The sequence below is a fragment of the Vanessa cardui genome, chromosome Z (genome assembly GCF_905220365.1).
Source record: "Vanessa cardui chromosome Z, ilVanCard2.1, whole genome shotgun sequence".
NCBI lineage: Eukaryota > Metazoa > Arthropoda > Insecta > Lepidoptera > Nymphalidae > Vanessa > Vanessa cardui.
In genome coordinates, this window is record NC_061154.1 from 12,884,069 (window position 1) to 12,904,994 (window position 20,926).

The following is a 20,926-nucleotide window of genomic DNA, read 5'->3' on the forward strand; positions in this document are numbered from 1 at the left end:
TTTTTTGATTTTAAGTGAAGCTGATGTTGACTAACTATTTTTTTTTAATATGGATAGATTAAGCGTTCCGTTTATATGAGTCAGAAACTACTTCGAGGACAATTTCAAAGGAAACTTGCGAATAAAGCAAAAATAGACTTTCGAAAATGCGGATTTAATACGTCACGCGGCGTAAACTACAAGGATCCCTCGAAAGAGCTGTAATCGAACTCAGCAAAAAAACTTTGAAAAAGACCAACTATATTTCGTACATCATATGACATCACATCACATACACAAAATTTGATTAAAGATAGTAAGAAATTCTGCCCCATATCGCACCCTAACTGCGAGCCGTATAGGAGTTCCATCACTACATAGTATAAAACAAAGTCGCTTTCTCTGTCCCTATATCTTTAAATCTACGCAACGGATTTTGATGCGGTTATTTTTTAAAAGATAGTGTGATTCAAGGGGAAGGTTTGTGTATATAATACATGAACAATATAGTAAAGAAACACTGATAATTTTAGAAGTTTGCGATGTGATGTCGTATATAAACAAATTCTGTAGTATATTTAGTATCAGTATTGCACCCGTGCGAAGCCGGGGTGGGTAGCTAGTTGATTAGAATATTCGACTATGATAATTACATAAACATAACCACACTACGGAAGGTGACTCAAATATCCAAATAACCTATAAATAAAAGATTCGACCGAGTATCGCTAACGTGCTCCTCAGAATTGTTCCGTTCCCTTCCGTTCCGTTACTTTGTCATGGATCCTGTGCTCAGAGCTTTACCAAACTTTCACCAAATTACCCTTGAAGTATATATTTTATAATAAAAAAAGAATTATCAAAATTGGTTAACGTGATTTTGAGTTATTCACCTATTTGTCGCGCATATACATAATGCAAATTTAAGACTTATGTCGTTTTCATATGGATACCATCATCGGAAAAAAATAAAAAAAAAATGGGACCCCACGGGAAGCACTACCTTTCAAACAAAAAAAAATTATCATAATCGGTCCACCCAGTGAAAAGTTATGAGGAAAAAAAAAAAAAAATAAAAAAAATAAAAAAATAAAAATACAGACGAATTGATAACCTCCTCCTTTTGGAAGTCGGTTGAAAAGAGGTGTAACAATAAAGTTGATAAATATTATCACATAGAATTGTGCTCGTATAAGGAATATTATACAGTCCAAGTATTTTATAAAAAATAAGGAATTAAAGGAAGTTGACAGAATTTGTGATTAAGGTACCATTTTGGATAGTAAATTAATTTTTCGAACAACATGTAGGTGAAGTCTTTGATTAGCATATAGTAAATCCCTCGACTTTTATACGAGATGCTCAAAAGACTTCAAAATGAGTGTAACTGTCTTAAGGCTTTTTAATTATTTCTTGCGAAGCAGATTAGAATATTGGTTGAACGAATTGAACGGGGGTTGCGTTAATATACAAAGACAAAACTTGCTATGTTACACTTTGTTACTTGTATATTATATGTTTCTTAAAAAAAATCTACGATATACTTCTCAGAGTATCAGTTACATCATTATGTTTTTTGGTTTTAATTTTTTATTCGATTATATCAAATTCCGCCGGAGAAATATAAATCTATATAGATACAACTTAGTAGCATCGCTAAAATTCGTTAAGCCGATCACATCCGAATTAACTACTATTCCAAATTATCAATATTTATTGCTTATATGAATATGATCTTCACACAAAAGTAATAAATTGTAATATCAAATGACCTGATATATTCGTCAATTTGACCCGTCGATTTACATGCACTTGCTTTCTCGGGTTTAACTGACGTGAGAATCTATTGCGACGAATAGCATCGAATAGCGCAATAGAGAGCTATTTCTATTGCTTGTATAAATCGGTAGTAATCGGTTTTATTGAATTTGCCGATGCTACGTCTAAGTTGTGTCGTACTATACCTATCTTAAAAATTGAATATTAGAGCTTAATAATAATATATTATAAGAAGAAGTACTATAATTACATATACATTTTAGCAACATTGAAAGAAATAAAGAAAATAGGACGAGTACACTTTAATTTTATATTTGCATGACATCGTGCCGGTTCACAATTTAAGTACTACGCTTTCTAGATATGTACAATAAAATACGATATCTTTATTTACGATGTGGAGAAAAGGAGTGGGGACATAAATAAAACATTAATTACACTTTATTGAATCATTTATACAGGTCTCATTTAAAACTCAGGGTACAAAGTAAACTAATGATACAGCGTAGCACTGTTTAAAATTAGACATAACAGTAGGAAAAGCTTCAGTCACACCAAATTTCAAAAATCGATGATAAAAGCGATTTACTCAATACAATACGAAAAACCAACTATACCATAGTTAACCATATTTTAATGGAATTGTCAAATCAGAAACGCCAGCAGTAGTATAATTCGAACTTACCGAATTTGTTATTGAACTAGGCCATTGCAAATATCAGGCTTGAATTAATTGTTACCCCACTGGCGCTCTCTTACACTGTACATTTTAATATAGTTGGTCTTTCGAAAACTCTTAACGAACGACAGGGAAAATGTACATCTATAGTGTAATTTTATTAACGAAACATTTATGCCCATTTGAACCGATTTATTAGATTTAATTATGAACTAAAAGAAATACATGTATACTTTTCGTTGAGAATGTGTACTTCTCCGGCAGTTCAACAAATTGCCGTGCCATGCCAATCTTTACATACGCACTAAATATCTTACCGCAATGCCTAATCGTCATCGCCTCACTCATAAATAAAAATTCATACCGATACACAATAAAAAATTGTTTAACGGTTGAATATTTGAGTAAGTAACTTCGTAGACGGACCGACATAGCGTCTTCCTTAATAATATTAAAATTACGATGTAATCAATATATTGATTACATCATATAAGAAAAAAATTACGATAAAAAAACCATAACAATCAAATACATGATTTGAATCTCGGGCATAACATTAAAATTTTATAATTTATTTTGGAATAAATCCGTGAAAAATGTTTCGTTATCAGACTTACACTGCACATGGGATACAGTAGATGTTAAAGCGATAACGGTTTCTCATTTAAACAGAACCATTCACACTTTTGGCGCAGACGCGTAATTATGATTCTTTAAAGAAATAGGATCGCCGACTTTAGTGTTTACACTGGTCGACAATGTATAGACAGATATCTATCGTGTAGGCTAGTCGGGATCTTAATGATATGTGGTACAGCTGTACGCTAATGGCTCTATATTTAACGGTGAATTTATAAGCGATTTATAAGTATACGGCAGTGTTTTGAGAATCGAGTCGTCAGTTTTCAGGCTAGAGCGTTGTGCTTCGAGTGCTTTTTATTAATCGCCAAATCATTATTAATATATTATGTCTATATTCGAAATTGGAATAATATTGTATCATGATTACTTATAATTTAGTATAAATTTAGATACTTTCAAGTCAGAAGTTCGTGATGTTTCAGCCTAAATAAGTTTTTTTTTAAGTTCATTGGCACATGATCCTAACATTGAATGTTCGTAGCTGTACCACATAAGCATTTATTAACACTGGCACAAATTTCGTGGAAGAAATGAAGGGTGTAACAACTGCGCTAACAACGACCTTAGGTATAATGTTAAGTATAGTAGGAGATACTGTTTTTTCTATCATCTTACGATTTCTATGTGCATTAATTTAATTGTATCAGTTTTTTAATTTTTCAAAAATACCACATATTACAATTACGTTTAAGTTTATAGGCTGTGATCAGATTATTAACAAACTAGGATACGCTCTAAAAAGGCTTTCAATGATCAAATACCAGAGCAACTATAAGCCGTATTTAATTCTCGTGTATGACAAAGTTGCAACATGTGGTGTTCTCGAAAGCACTGCTTCATTTATTTCACATTCACACCTACTAACGGACACAGGTGCTTTTACATATGACAAGAATATTTTGAAATGCACATTTATGTTTTACACAAGGTCGCCTGCACTTATTTTATAAACAATTAATTACCAAATATAAACAAATTGATTCCTAGAAACCATTTGTCAGGTCGAAGGTTTATATGAATTCCAAAACTCCATAAACTTCTTGCTCCTTCATTGTAGCTATAGCTAACAAGGTATGGTATCGTACCATGTATTGAAACTGGGAAGTTACTGAGAACAATGCTTCCCCAACGCATAAATATCTCTTACTATATTTAAATTTTTGCTTCAGAAAAAAATATATTTACCATAATTAAAGGTCTATTAAAGCTTAAAATTATTTATCGTGTATTTGAATTTTGTAAAGCTTCAGAAATTATATTTTAAGAAATAACGCATCATCAGGGACCGATATAACGGAGAACGTTCAAATTTTACTTATTATAAGATTGTTGGCCAATTAGTGAACCTATGTTATATTAACGTACTATAGGAGCTATAAAATGGCTTTGGCCATTACACCTATTTATCTAATAATACTGGATGGACATTAAATTTAATAAATTATCGCGAAAAATTCAGTTTACTTCATAAGATCTCTGGTAAGTATACTATTCGAAAAGCTCTTAATATTATAAAACCTTATATAATTTTTATGTATTTGTAAGAGGTTTAATAATTATGAACTAGAGAATTCGCTCAATTTAATTTTACATGTGAATTGAGATAAATACACGAATGCGGTGTTAAATTTTCAAAAATCGAAACAATAAACAAGCTCTTATTAGTACCTAACAATCAGCAAAATCGCATTTTAATTTAATATTATATCATTATGTTTAACTAAAAATATATGAATAAATATGCCAATCAAGCATATTATAATCGCTATTTATTTAAAGATCAGACAATTTTAAAAATACATCTAAAACATTTAAATTGTAAGTAATTAAATAAATATAAAAATTGAAAGGTAATTTACGGCTAATTAAATGTTAGTAATTTTTGATAGTATCCGTAACAATATGAACACGCCTTAATCTGGACGGAGAGGGATAAGTGAAAATGGATATATTGTGTTTGTATTGCATATTGCATTGTTTCCGATAACGATGTCCTTCCAAGATTACTTCTCATTCGTGACCTCGTTAGGGTGCTGTTGTACAAGAATAATCTAAAGCGATTGCTCGAGAAAAGCACCAGTAACTTGAGAGGTTGGAGACATTTATTGTCAACTTCGTCGTTCGTTAGTAATACCCGAAACAATGCGATACACACCGTTTATTAATTTAATAAAAAACCCTCTGCGTTGTATCGAAAAATTGAATAAAGCATATAAATATGCATCAAAGCTCCTAGGTTTAAATATAGACGTCGTAAACCGCAAATAATATAGGCGGGTCCCGTTAGAGTTTTAGAATTCATGAAAACGTTTCGACCACAATAGTTACTTAGCCGAAACACACAAGCAAAATATATATATATACATATATATAAAATAACTTTAGATATTCCACACTACTAAAAGATCTGCGGATATATCCTACATATAAATCTTAAAATAAATACAATATACAGATAAAATTACGATTACAATTTTATACGACCGTACCGGCTGCGGCCTCACCCTCGAAACGAATACCTTCAGACTCGGATGTTGATTAAAAATTTTGCCAACTGCTTTCCTAACTACAAAATTTGATATTTCTCGAGTAAGGAGAAAAAAAAGATTCCTTCAGCGAAACCTATGTGGTTTATCTAACTACAATATTAAGTTTTCTTGAATATATTATTATTAACGTAAACATCTAGATATATATAGCTTAGTCTTTTACACTGAAATAGATTATACTTGAATTTGATTAAATCGTGAATGTGTATAATGTATAATTCCCGTTCCTAAATATTATTTTATAGTTTTTGTAAAATAAATATTATTTATAATTTTTGTTTTCGAATCGCTCTACGAACTGGGAAACATAATTAATAGCATTTCTGTGATTATTTACACAAAAAAACACGTGCAGATTCAATACAAGTAATTAAAATTCAATGGAATTGAAATAAAATAATAAAGACACCAAACTAATCTATTAAAACATAGAAAAATGGTCAGTTACTTATATTTTATTTTTTTGGTCGCATCGGGCCCATGTTTAACCACGCCTATACAATTAATATATGTATTATTATATACCTACTATCGATTGATAACCATAATTCGTCCGAAAACAAAATTACTGCGATTTTGGCCAACTCGAGTAATTCACACTTTCAACATCTCATGACTTTTGTAAGGTATTTGTAAGAATGTTTGTCAAATTTTAGAATTGAAGACAATTTATTTAAAAAAATCAAGTAAGATTTAGAATAAAGTGTTAATAATAGCGTAATTTAATACTCTAACTTATAATGAAACAATATTGAACAAGAATTAATAAGATATCAAAGAAATAAAGTCATATTTCGTCAACAACCTGTACCCGCGCAGTAATCAGCAAGCCTTCATGGACCCGTTTGCTGGTTTTGTTTTGATAGTACACAACATGCATGTTCTACACTTAACAGTATTAACATCGACACATCTAATAATATATTGTAACAACCTCGGCCGCCTTAAATACAAAGTCTTCGAACTCATTATATTTTATGAATCCTACATTCGTTGAAAAAGTATTACTCTCAAAAACTTCTCCGACCCATCTTATTGTTTCAATTGTTTAAAAGTAACAATTGGTTGAGGGCGCGTTTAATTAAATATGGATAATGAACAACTAAGTCTGCATTGCATTTGTGCCTTTCTTATTATTTGTCAAATAATTCTTATGAAATATATGATATATCAACCAATTGATGCTTTAAAAACGTTGTCTATATCACATCATGTTATCAGTTTAAATTATTATCTAATAAAAAAGTCCTACATGATGCGATGTGAGCATTATTTCGAACAACTCCATGACAATCTGTCAATTTGTAGGATTAATTGATTCCACATAGTTATAGACAATCAACACAAACTTTAGCTTAAATTACAATTCACAAAAGACAATGAATAAAAACTGTTGTAAAAACATATTATAGATAATAAACAATTTCGTATAATTATTAGATACGTAACATAAGATATGAAATTGACAGATTTGAGTTAACTTGTTTACTTTAAAGTCTATATTGCTCCAAGATATGTATTTTAACATTCCATTGAGATCTACTGAAACCTTATTAAAGTCCATTATTATATCAAAAATGCTAAAGGCTCGATGTACACGCTAGATTCGTTATTATTGTAATAAAAGATTTGGATAAACCGCATGTAAATTTAGCGTGCACTCCGAACCTAATTTGTAAGTAGTAAAGTGAATAATATAACATATACACTAAATTAATTATACCTATGTATAGCTACAATCTAATTGGCAGATTTGTGAAATAAAGCGCATTGAACGTCTATTGACACTTATACTTTCTTTAATTTATATAGTGCTCGTTGATTGAAATCTCATTAAAGTCTACATCGTGTCCTCTCCTTAAAATACGGTAATAAGCCTCAAAGTGACAGTCAAAGCGTCTATTACATTCGAATGTAGATCTATTTAAACCGTTATGTAATATATTGCATACAATCTAACACTGTTATAAACACAAATTGTCCTACGCTGTTCCTGAACCTATGTGTAATATTTGGCAGCGTTATGTTAATACAGTTTCTATAACTTACCACACAATGTCTATAAACCGGTAATACACCAATATAACGTCAGTTTGTATATAATTCTGTCTTTTACACGGCCACTTCGCGGTCACTGAATTTATCGACGCGAGTTTTACGAGTCTTTGTGATAGCAATATATATTTTGTTGTACATACGCTTTTTGGTTAGTAAGTTCATTCGCCTTGTGTTCGTTTTAAATTGATTATAGACTAATAAGTTTACAATTAAAACGAAATTGGCGCTCATGTGAATCTGTACTTATGTATGTAGACACTATCTCTAATTCTAATCTAGGGCATAAATATCATGTGTTTTAATTAAAATGTTTAAACTCTATGAAATGTGTATTAATGATATGATACAAATTATTTCAATGATTACTATGACTAACAAGAATTTACCATACACAAAATGTTTATAATACCGGCCTTTGGTGAAACTTGGTGATGCAAATATTAAGACTTTAGTTAGCAAATCAATTCGAAGAAGTAATAGAGTAATCAGAAGTTCGAATTGCGTGAACAGATCTAGAAAAAACGAAAAAGGAAAAATTTGGAATAAGTAAATCAATTAAAATGCTTTAGAAATTGCAAAGCTTTTAGATATTGTTCGTTAAGGACATTTTATACAAAACTCAGACTTCAAGAAACCCACTGAGAAACGTAAAAGTATGAAATTGACAAGTAGACAAGAATCTCGTGGGTTCAGAAAAGTCGAGAGAAATGAGCATTTGGCCGTTATCTTATGAATAGTTCGAACAATAAACACATTTAGTAATAAAATCACTTCTTATTGGATATGTCTATAATATTAAAAGCTAATATGATTATTATATCCTTTCTCATTATTAGCGACAGTGTAAAAATCACGCAAGGCAAGCAAATCCTTCAAATGTTTGATAACATTACGTAGCTCTTAAAGAAATTGTAAAGATCCATTACAAATACGCACAACATTTTAAAATTTGACTTGAACTGTTTGCCTGACGAAATTGAGCATATCCGATGTTGTAACGATGCGCTGTCACTAACATTTCTGTTCACAACCATCCTGTATTGTATACTTAATGAATAAAGCCTTTAAATATAGTAACATATAAGACACATCAACAAGCAGAATTATGTAAACCTATGAGTAAATATTAAACTACGACGCTAGTTGCTGTTAGGCGGCCGAGGCTGTCTCAACATTGAGTCGGAGCGGGTCGGGATCACGGCCGTGTCTCACGGGCTTATACATTGGCAATCTTTAAAACATACGACATTAATCTTACGACTACGTTCCTGACAACACGAGGTTGATATATTTAAATCACAACCTCGTTCTGAATACTCATTCGACCGCGTTTCACCGGACCTTAAATCCAACTCTAAATTTTATACCGGAATAGTACTTTGAGTGAGTCCATTGAAGCGATTGTCTACTACGGTACGAGATTAGCGACAAGGCGCACAGGCCCGACCTTGTGCTGAATATCGGCTTACTGGATTTTCCGTGAAATTATTGTATGCGAGAGAAATTTATATTTCGGCGTCAAATCCATTCGATGCGTTCAGTCTTTGGTCGTACTCGTACCTCTTGGTAGATTCTACGGCCTCTACGTTATATCGGCTCTGTTTTCGAAGTGGACTATCTCGGTATCTGAATTTCGGCTTCAAATAAATTGTTGCGTGGCCACGTAGGCTTTTAAATCATTATTTGTGTCACATCGAGTGTACAGTAATCAGTATCAAGCGCGAGTGATTAGGTAGCGTCGTAGAGACAACAACACGTTCACTTCGCCGGAGTCAAGTCATTTAATGCATTAGGCGCGTTACGCATGCATGTACGTATTAAAAATGTGGCGTCACTCTTAAAGTGATTTAAAATAGGCCTATTTGAATACATATAAGTCGTCAGTAGTATAATTCCTAATATTACATGTGTATCGAATTGTATAAATTATTAGTGTACGAAGCGGTTTGTAAGCTTTCTGGATTTATTTACAATAAGGGCCGAGGCGAATTGCACTCATAGTAGGTACAAGCGTATTCAAAGATATTATTTATAGAAGGTAAGTCGTTAAAAACTTGATTGCTAGTATTTGTTTAAAACTAAAGGATCGCTCGAAATCGAAGCATCTATAAATAGTTCATAAGTGTGTGACAACGCGGTGGGCGTGCAACCATGCGTGCAGGCGTCGCGCGGCAGCGTCGCCGTCGCGATCAGAGGGCGGCAGGCGTGCGGCGGGCGCGACGCTCACACGTGGCACGCGGGCGGCGAGCGCGCGGGCAGCCGACCGCGCCATACGGCATGCGCGTGCTCGCCGTCCTCCCGGCACGCCTTACCTGAAACGCATCAAGACACCGTTAATACACGTAATCACTGATAAGAGACATTCAAGCGTTTTGATTTTATTTCACATTTCTCTTGTTAAATTTCCTGTATTAATTTGTAAGTCATTGTCTTTTGATAACACCTATGTGGATATTGTTGTAGTATTTTAAATTTCAGGAGAAATTCAACCCTTCGATTAGCAAAAAAAAAATCATATTCGTAGGTCAATATATTTTTCAATAATATTTTGTTAATTTAATTTAATAATTAAAATGAACACTCATTTGACACATACATTAAACATATATTTATCTACAACAGTGACATCTGTCTATGATGTGTTATCATTAGCGTACTTTTTAAACTAACAGATAAAACAGTGAATACAACATTGTCTATGGAAGGGGGTCGTCACAAAGCCATGCCAGTATTGACAGGACTGCACATAATAACGCAATACTCACGATATACAATCACAACGACTATGCCAATTGTATAACCATTCTCGATTTGCGTTGAGTAGCGAGTTTACACTAAGCTTGATTTTCTATTTAATTACTTTTTATCAGAGTACTTCAGAATAGTCGTATTTATTTAGTTACAATGTGGTATGTGATGATTAACAAACTCTGACATATTTTCATTTATTTTACTTTTGTATATGAAGCTATCAAATACATATACTATTGCGTCGCATATATAAAGACACAAAGAAAGAAAACCAAGCCTCTCGCGTAAACTGACGTGAGCTCGAGCAAGAATCGAGAGTTCATGCGAATTTTGTTACCCTACTAGACATAAGAACACAATTCAATATATTGTTAGCTACCACTGTAACATATAACAAAACCACAAACATTATGCTGCAAGAAATAAGGTATAATTTTGATTCTCAATATCTGAGATATATTGTCAAGCAAATGCCAATCGTTAGAGTAGATATAGATCAAGTTGAGTGTACGGAGTGATTTGTTAATTTAGTGCGAAGACTGGGATCACATTTTATTTTTTAATTACACAACACATTCAATCGGACGAACACTTACTTAACTGTTAAAGAAAATAAAAACGAAATAAAAAATAAAGTTGTAAACGTCTATGTATTAAGTATTAACCCCCGACGACTCGACGAGCGGTAATTACCTATTTACGTTCGTTACAAAGTCAGATATGCATGACAGAATTTCTGAATTTGTTAATCGATAGCCTCGTCGGGGTTTAAAGTTAGTACCACGTGCCGATGCCAAAACGTCTTCGAAAGTTATTATAACAAAAACTTTTTAAAACCATTTTAAAGATTTTTTTTTTATTTATTCACAGATATAGAGGATCTTATTCCACACAAATTATTAAAAAAAGTCTGACATAAAAATGAAATTAAGTCGCACAATTACATTTATTTACGTTGCAAAATTAAATTCGCTTGTAACTGGTAACGGTATATGACATACTATTATTGTGTATTTGCTGTATGTATGTATATTATTCATTATCCATTGTGGTTTTTAATGAATGTGGTGGCTGGAGCGAGTTGTTTTAACATTAATACCGGATATAAATAATAATTACGTTTCCGTGGACTTTAATTACGGTGTTTGTTTTCGTTTGTAAACGCAATGATATAATATTATTTTTATTTTTGTTTATATAATATGAAAAATACGTGAATATTCGAAGTATCGAAATGAATGTATATAAAATCCTCTAGAACAAAAAAGGAAAGATATTCTTTCGAATGTATGAGTTATTTCTTATCACAAAAATGCTATCACAACGTGGTACATAAACACGTATACATTTTTACCTCTAAATCTGTGATTTTGTGAATTTTTTTCTAGTTTATTATGGTGAAAGACGTTTCAACTTCGTACTGCTGTTTTTGTTAATACAAAACTAAAGCCAGACACGGGACAGAGGGACATGATAACGTATGGATGAGGTAGAGACACCGCATGCCTGCATACAAAATAATAATCACCATTTAACACCAATAAATTAAGGCTAGCGGGGTCCCAGTCTAAAGCCGAAGTTCTATGAAAAAGATATCAAATAAACACAGAGTAATAAATCGCAGGTTACTTTTTGATAGATCTACGGCAAGAAGTTTTCATGCTAATTACGTTTTCTGTTGACTAACTTACAATTTAAGACTGTCCCGGGTTATGATGTATGTCTACGGTGACTGAAGAAACGAAAAATGCATTAATGTTTATAATTACATTACAAAATAAAATTTGAAAAGATGTGATGCGCTATTCTTTTGTTTTTCACTGTGAATCTATTCAAATTGCGATCAATGATTTTAAAAGAATATTTTTTTTTAAGAACGATAATATGTGTGTGTAGTATGTAATGAAAAACCCCTCGGGATTTAAAAAGTTGGGTATAAATAAACTAATAAGATGCAATTAATAAATTTGACAATAGCAATTTTTTTGTTACTTTGCTAAAGTATTTATTAGTGTTTTGATTTTTAATCCAAAACAGAATGCATCTTACAGGTTAGTCTTTAAAATTAAACACTTGGTTTTCGATGTTAAACCTTTTTTGTTAATTTTATCCACAAAAAACAATTAGAGAATATGATTTAGAGCTATTTACGAATATATATTTTTTAGATATTAAAAAAATAAATAAGTGAAATTGGAATTCGATAATAGGAAGGGTAAAAATAAATGAAGGGCGCTTTTGAAAACTAGTATTAAAGTATAAATGTTCTTGACAATTCCCCTGAGCTAAGAGAGAAAAACACGATTAATATAAATAAAAAAGCAAATACAAAAATATATGATATTGTAAAATATGAACGCAAAAATGAACCTTATTAGTCGAGTCCTATTATTGTTGAAACGCGGTTATTTAAATGATCGCCTTCACGGCTGTCGTCCACACAAGAAGCTTAGACATGTGACATAATAGGCGCAATGCAGCAGGCGCGATAAATCGCTTACGTGAACTTCATATTCTTTGCTACAAATTCACGTAGCAACGTAACTCGTTTTGTGCCTTGAGTTAATGTATTATGCAGTGGTCTTCCTATCATTATTAGTATTTTGATTTAAGAATTATTTCATTTTTATTTAGTTGGTACATATTTTATTGGACATGTATTAGAAGCAAACAAAAAAATGCTTTTTTACAAACACTTTTTACATATAATTTAATCATTCAGTCTTAAATTAAATAAATATATAAGAAATAGTCTAGTAACAAAAATGTTATTTGAAAATTCCCGAATTTTAGGTAAGTAAAAGTTGTCACAACAATAGTTTAAAGTAATATAGGACAGGGGGTGATGTGGGACCGATTCGGGTCGTGCTGAGCACGTGACGGGTCGGCGGGCCGCGGGCGTGACGTCACGGGTGCGCTGCGGGCTATCGATCACCCCCTTCCATTCACGTCGCGATCGAAGAGGCTGCATCACGCCGTGTCACTGACATAAGCCATTCACTTCAGTCGGTTCGGTGTTGCCGTCTGCGGTACGCCTTTGGGCGCTCTTCACTAAATATTTTGTTCAACGTGGATTACGAGTTCTTTGAGATAGTTTTATTTTTGTTTTTGTCCCATTGATGCGTTATTATGATGTCTTTTACAGTGTTTTACTTTAAATTATTTTGAGTTTATATCATAGAGATGGTCGTTTACTATTTAATAATATGATTTTTGTGAAAAAGTTATTATATTCATTTTATATTTGATGATGGCTCTCCATTTATCACAACTAATATGATTTACAATCTGAAAACTTATCTGAAAATAATAATCACATTCTATGAATACATGATGTTCATTAGAAAATTACAGTAATAAATTGATAAATATTAACTGTAATCACATTTCAGGTGTCAAATGATATGATGACTAATAAATACACTTCCTAATGTTCTCTAAATCTCAATAATATGTAATGAGTATGGGGACATAAAAAAAATTGTAACTTACTCGTTGGTCAGACGTCTGTCTCCAGGGCTTCGGCGCCCGAAGCGGCGTGCAAGTGGTTGACGCGCACATTGCACGTCGTGCGCCTGCGCAGCTCACCGCGCCTGTTGTCTGGTGCGTTCGCGTTTGAACGGTTCGCCTGTCGCGCTTGTTGCTTCTGCACCTCTTGCTGCTTTAGCTATTTTAAGTGGATTACTTTGTCACAGATTACTCATATTAGCTTAAGAAATAACATCTATATAGTTATGGTTATTATTTGATTACAATGACTCCCTAAATTATAATATACACATGGGTATTAAAGAAAAACAGTAATATAAAAAGTGCTGTACAAACTTAAGTCACTTACTTGTGGAGTATTTTGTAATACAATCGCAATGCAGTGATATACCTGAAATGTATAGTGCTTCGCGCGATTTATGATGGTCGTGGTTGATTGGCGTGAGTTACTGAAAACGTACTTGGTTCAAGCGCAGTAAATCCTGGTGTTCTAACGCGGCGATGTCGTCCACGTTCCCTGCAGCTTCCATAGCTGCTTGCTGCTCTAGAAGAAGACGTTCCTCCTCACGAAGTCGACGCATGTTGCTCTCTAGATTAGCAGGATCTGCCGCTAAGGCCGAGTCCTCTAATTCCATCATGTCGGACGACGAATCATCGCTCACCGATGATTTCTTAATGGGTCCTGAAACTGTTTACAACATCCGTTATGATTTTTGTAGATAAGGCTATAGTATTACCCGTCTCAAATGTTGTTACGATGGGACCTTTGCAATAGAACACTGTATAACCTAAACAGACGCCTCTAGTCATCGAAGTCAAAGCATTCGAAGTTTATTTTTGCATTATATTGTAATATATGGTACTTTTGATGAAGATCAGTGATCGGAAAGTGCTGATGAGAATGAACTGGTGTACCATTTGAAATAAAAAGAGTATGACGTATGCCATGAGAAGAATTCGTTAGTTAAGTTTTAATAATCTCCATCGATTTATTTAATAGACAATTTTGGTGATCTTTCGGTTGGTGTATGTATATGTACATATAATAGTTTTTGTTTAATTCTTTCCATTTTTGACACTGTACAAAGTCAATTCATTTTTCTTTATATTTGGGTATTTTACTAAATTACATACATGTAACACAGTTTTAAGGTCCTATCCTAAACAGCATTTGTCACAGATAATATAAGCTATAAAACTGTAGCAATATCCAAGCTCATACGCTGTTATTATATGCGGTAGCATTTACTTTTTAATGGAGTTTTAGAGTAAAATATCATAAAGCCAGATGGTAACAATGAAATAAAGGAGTTTTACAAATGCAATTAAGGCACTACTTTTGTTGTCTTGTGAAACAATGAAGAGTTGATTTGTTTTTATAAAGATAACCTCGGTTTACTACGCCCCTTTGAACTTATATTACGAGGACGGAAATGTTTACACCTAAAAAAGAGGATAAAAAGACTTTTTCGTTGCTTGACTAATTAGTTATAGTATGATTAAGTTATAGTGTATATTCCAAATAAAAGGAAAATAACGCGAGTTATGTAATCATATTGAAGGGTATTATCGATTCACCGTGTAGGCGATTTTAATACTCCTTTGATTCGTAGTTTCAATTTTATCCCCAATTAAAAAAAAAACACGACGATTTATTACTGTCTATAAAATGAATAAATTCCGCGAAAAACATGAACCACGAGCGGCGAGATATATATTTAATGAAAGGAACATGAAGAGTGCAGACGGCTTTCACTATCGTTTTGCCGATATTCACTACGTTATGTTTTCTAAACAGAGACACGTGACATGTTTACAAACATTTACTTTGCATCTTGAGACTGCTGCATATGAATGAAAAACATTCTAGTTACACAAATATGTAATTTTGAGTCCTGCGGCTTTAATTTCATCATTATCTAATAACTTAATCACTTAAGTAATAAGTATCATGTCTAAAAATCAATTCGAGTTTAAAATCTTCTAACCTACACTACTATAGCTCATACTTATAAAAACTCTAATAATTAGCCTATAAAAGAGCGTCTAAATATCATTTCACATTAAGTCTACGTTCGATTTTTGTAAATGTAGTGTATTTTATACCTTACCAGTCAGTTTCATTTTAACTGAACACAATGATAAATAAATGTAATAAGCAAAAGCAAAAAATATCATAAAACACACAAAAGCGAAAAAATGCAGAATTTAATTACAGATAAAAAACAAGATAAAACAAGCAAACATAATTTAAAAAAAAAACTTACTTCTGACAGCTAAAAGCTGAATAAGGTGCTTAAAATTAAATATAAAATAAAACATATTTATTTAAAGCTAGATAGTTTAAGTAATCATTGATTTGATTATTTTCTTTCGAAATTTACTTTTGAATTGAAATGTTATTACATTTCAATTGTATGTATATATATGAGGTATATAAATAGGAGAATAGGTATGTATATATAGGAGGTATGTATTAATATGAGGACGATACATAGTTTAATGTATGGAAGAAATGTCTATGTGCATAAATCAGTCCATATAGGATTTTATCGTATTGAGTCGTTATTTTTAGTGCATTTGTAAGCACCAATAAACCCGCACTTTATCTGAACAAAGTGCCCGTTACCTACACGATGAAAAATAAAATAAGAATTGAATTTGCTACGAGGAAAACTTCGCTACGTCTTATCTATTCTTTGAGAAGGAGCTTAAGATAGTGCGGTCGAAAGAAATAAAACGACGGCTTACTTCCCAGCGGGCATGGAAATGCTTGAAGAACAGTTTAAGCCGCTTTAAAACTGGTATGCCGTGCTGCCGTCTTTTTAATATCCGTTCAACAAATAACTATAAAGTATTAATAAGTTACTTAATAGTTGAATAACTGTTTCACGGCTTTCAAAGTTATTTAAACTATTTAACTGTTTCGAAGTGCTAAACAAAAAAAGGCAAGCATTTCAGATTGCGATCAAAATTCTATTATTTTCAAATAAAATAACATCGCAAACATAATTAAGAACAAAATAAACAACAACTTTTGATGTGGCATCTTCATATAACTTATGCTAATATTTACATGAACACTGCACTTCTGGCCTTATCATAATATCACAAAGATCGTCTCTATCGATAAAATCTAATCCGCACTAAACAAACAAACGCACAACACTATATAGTCAATGATCACCGCAGAACTCGTCTCTCTCATCGTCCTTCCCACCTGAAAGTATTCAAAACGAACTTAAAAAATAAAAAAATAAAAGGAAAAAGCAAAACGTGCACATTGTATCGTGGCGGCTTTTGCATGCGGAAATGAAATTAAAGATAAGGGAATGACTATGGGAAATAAACAAAAAATTCTTTCGTGTTTGATAATCGCACGTTCGTTTACATTTTAATCGACATTTGTTAAGACACCTTCACACAAGTCGATTTTTATTGATGAACTGCTTAATTGGCAGTGTTTTAATCGCTTGTATACAAATTTAAAACTAATTGTCGTAACTAAAAAGAAATAAAAACGTTTATCGTTTTAGTTATTTCCACAAAGAGTTTTTCTTGTGCAAGAAATATTGGTTAACATTAATCGCAAAGAGTAGGAATAAATGCAACATAACAATATTAGCTCTAATATTTCAAAACTTACTCAAGTAAGGTTCGCCCATAGTCCCGGGCAGGTAAGGGCAGCTCGTGACGTGGTTGAAGTTCTGGGACTGCATCTCTTCTTGGTCGGTCTCACGATGATAGAAGTAATTAAAGTTAGATACGATGACAGGCACCGGTAGAGCGATCGTGAGGACACCAGCAATCGCACAAAGCGATCCCACGATCTTACCCCACACTCCAACAGGCCTATCGGAAAGAAAACGTTGTATATCTCACAGTTGGACAAAGGAATTGGTGATATGGAGCTCAAAAAATATAAGCCCAGTGATAATGAACATGCTTCAAACACCCTGCACGGGGAATAACATAATAGATGCACTAAAACGACAAAATAAAAAAACAAAAATTTCTGTTTAAAGTTTAGTTAAATGTGGAAAATTATTTATTTTTGCGAAATTCGATATAATTTATATTTTTAAATAACAATTTCATTCGTCACCATTCACACACGCCAGCAAATTTATACCTGCCGTTTGCATTAATCGCACAGCAAAATTTTAACGCTAGCACTATGTCCAAAATAACCAAAACTCCAGTCTTAAACGTATTAACAGATTATAAATTCGCTTGCAAAAATAGATTATAGAGGCTATTAATACATTTAACGCATCGAGTCTTGAGCTTTTTTGGACATCAAAAATCAATTGGAATCTTGTACAAATTTAATGTATAAAAAAAAACGAAAATGATATTATATTAAATGCATTAAATTATCTAAAGGAAAACTATTTACCTTAAACGAAAATAATAAACATTGCAGCATACATGCAATACGCCACTTTACGTCTAACGTATTAAGTATACACGTACATCCTACATCGAAAATGGTGTGAAAACTAAACATTGATAGGCGACGGAAAAAATAAGCAGTAAAATGGTTGATCGACAATTTTACATAGTAGCAAATGTGTAAAATTTACCAGATGAAACTGGATTCAATTAAAATGATTAACATGGATGTGGTAATCAGGACAGATTCAGCACTGGATGAAGAATAGCAAAATAATGTAAATGTGGCTATGTGAAGAACAGCTGTTGAAAAATGAAATCAACGTAAGTGCAAGTCCTTTTAATCACCATTTTCGATAAGCTATATTAGATCCTTAATATTTATAACAATCACAACAACAACACATCGGACAGGAACATTGTACAAAGATACTTCAGCGAAAGCATTACGTAGGAGCACATTTAACAGTAGGACGTGGACATCGAGACACCAACAGGACCACTTCAACTTGATATCAAAGCAACGAGCCTCAACACTTTAAATTCATCTTTTACGTTAATTTTATCAGAGTTGAAGTGCATCTCTATACGTAAAAGCGTTTTTTTTTCATTTGATAACGATTTGGAAAGGGCGATTGTCACACCGACGACGGTTGTTGTGGTAAAAAGAAATATCGCTGTTAAAAATATTTTTTTGTGTGGAAAATTTTACAACTATGCTTCCATGTAAAATTGTGAGAGTCCAGTGGAATATTTGATCTCAGTATGTAAATAAACAAATGTCTACGACGAACTGTCTGAACGTGCATTGTTTGTTTAAGTAAATAGTATAGATAAAAATGTTCGGTTATGTTCTAGGCGAGCCGTCGATAAAATCAAACTTAAAGCGTAAGTTACATGATGTGGCGAAATAAATCACAACCGTGTTAAAATGCCGATGTAAAGTTGTAGGATAAAATGAAATGACGAGAAGGCATAGATGATATTTAGGGTGAAGTCGCTGTATCATACGTCATATCGCCGTATCCTACGGTCGTCATTGTCACGACCGCCCACCAAAACGCATCAGGTATGGATTTGAAGAAGCTGTTCTCACTTCCGGCTTCCGCGAAGTACACCGCAGATGAAAACAGCACCACACCTTTAAGCACATACGAACGCGCATACAGTGGGATTACAGTGCGAGGGAGTGACTGCAGGTGGGCACCGGGCGGGTCGCGAGACGGTGGTTACCTCATGTCTCCGTAGCCAACAGTAGTCATTGTTATGACGGCCCACCAAAATGCATCAGGGATTGAGGAAAAGTTTGAATCGGGACAATCTTTATCAGCAAAGAAAACTGCACTTGAGAACACGACCACCCCTGTGAACACAAAATATTTGGTGCACGAGCGCCCGCAGCCAACCCGCAGCGCCCAGTTCCATGGCCTCGATGATTGTGCGTAAGTAACATCAAATGCCACTATGACGCAATCCACAGTTCCATTTTTTATTCCTAAATGAAGCTGTTATTTTTAAGCTACATAAAAGTTTCATGGAATAGAGAACTTTCAGACATATTTCCTTAACCTATCCTGGAGTTTTGATTATGCTACTTTTATAGATTATTTTGGAATAAACTTGTAATATATAATACTTTTGGGAAAAAGTATTATTTTGATGTAAATAGACAATTTATAAGGAAAATCGCGGAAGTCTTCTAAAATAAAAAAACGATGTTTGATTTATAAAATTGTACTTACCGATAAAGAGGAAAAATATTAAAAGCCCAAGTTCTCTCATAGATGCTTTAAGAGTTCGTCCAAGAATTTGTAAGCCTTTGGAGTGCCGCGATAGCTTGAAGATTCGGAAGACTCGCACGAGGCGAATTACCCGAAGTATAGCGAGACTCATGGCTTGATTGGTGGATTTGTCTTGAGGCGAAACCGGAGCTCTTGGTAGGTTCAAGGTATCTTCTTCTTCGGCGACGACGGTGGCCAAGGTAATGAAGTAGGGGATAATAGCTATTATGTCTATTATGTTCATCACGTCTCTAAAGAAGTTGAACTTATTAGGACAGGCAAGAAACCGTACTATCAATTCGAAGGTGAACCAGATTATACAGAGTGTCTCTATCAAGAAGAATGGGTCGGTGATATCGGGCACTTCGTCTTCTTCGATTTTGGTTCCGTTAGTGGTGGTGTTGAAAACTTTGTAGTGTTTAAATTCTGGTAGAGTTTCGAGACAGAAGATCACGATGGACAGAAGGATGACGAATACTGAGATGATGGCAACGACACGGGCAGCCTGGGAGCTCTCGGGGTATTCAAACAGCAGCCAGATTTTGCGCTGGCGTTCGTTTGAAGGCAGGGGCTTCTCCTCCTCCTTTATGAAACCTTCATCCTCACTGTAAAAAATAATACTCTGTCATATATGTACATTTTTTAGAGCAATTGTTACATTTTACAAATAACAGCAATATACATGTTCACACCCAAGCACGCTGTAATACACTTCAATGTAAAGCAATCGAACTGAAATTGTAATTTGTTGTTATAATTCATGCCGCTGCTACTTTATTACGGTATAGTAAATATTTTTGCATATGAAGCAAATAAAATTGTAA

The 20,926-nt window shown here is 33.3% G+C and overlaps 1 protein-coding gene across 7 annotated transcripts in view; it reads right to left on the reverse strand.

The window, feature by feature from the left end:
• Positions 1–2,181: 2,181 nt before the first annotated feature.
• Positions 2,182–20,926, reverse strand: part of LOC124543380 (potassium voltage-gated channel protein Shaker) — a 358,981-nt gene continuing 340,236 nt past the window's right edge. For 4 of the 7 annotated variants that reach the window (XM_047121586.1, XM_047121590.1, XM_047121589.1 and 1 more), the window contains 6 exons: positions 20,064–20,707; positions 19,333–19,462; positions 17,573–17,778; positions 14,388–14,614; positions 13,930–14,104; positions 2,182–9,998 (listed from right to left, as the gene is read on the reverse strand). In XM_047121586.1, coding sequence (XP_046977542.1) covers positions 13,937–14,104; positions 14,388–14,614; positions 17,573–17,778; positions 19,333–19,462; positions 20,064–20,707 — 1,375 coding nt within the window. In that variant the 3' untranslated portion in view covers positions 2,182–9,998; positions 13,930–13,936. Of the gene's footprint in view, positions 9,999–13,929; positions 14,105–14,387; positions 14,615–16,352; positions 17,147–17,572; positions 17,779–19,332; positions 19,463–19,554; positions 19,685–20,063; positions 20,708–20,926 lie in introns of those variants that run through there. The other 3 variants (XM_047121587.1, XM_047121592.1, XM_047121591.1) reach the window with 3 other exon arrangements.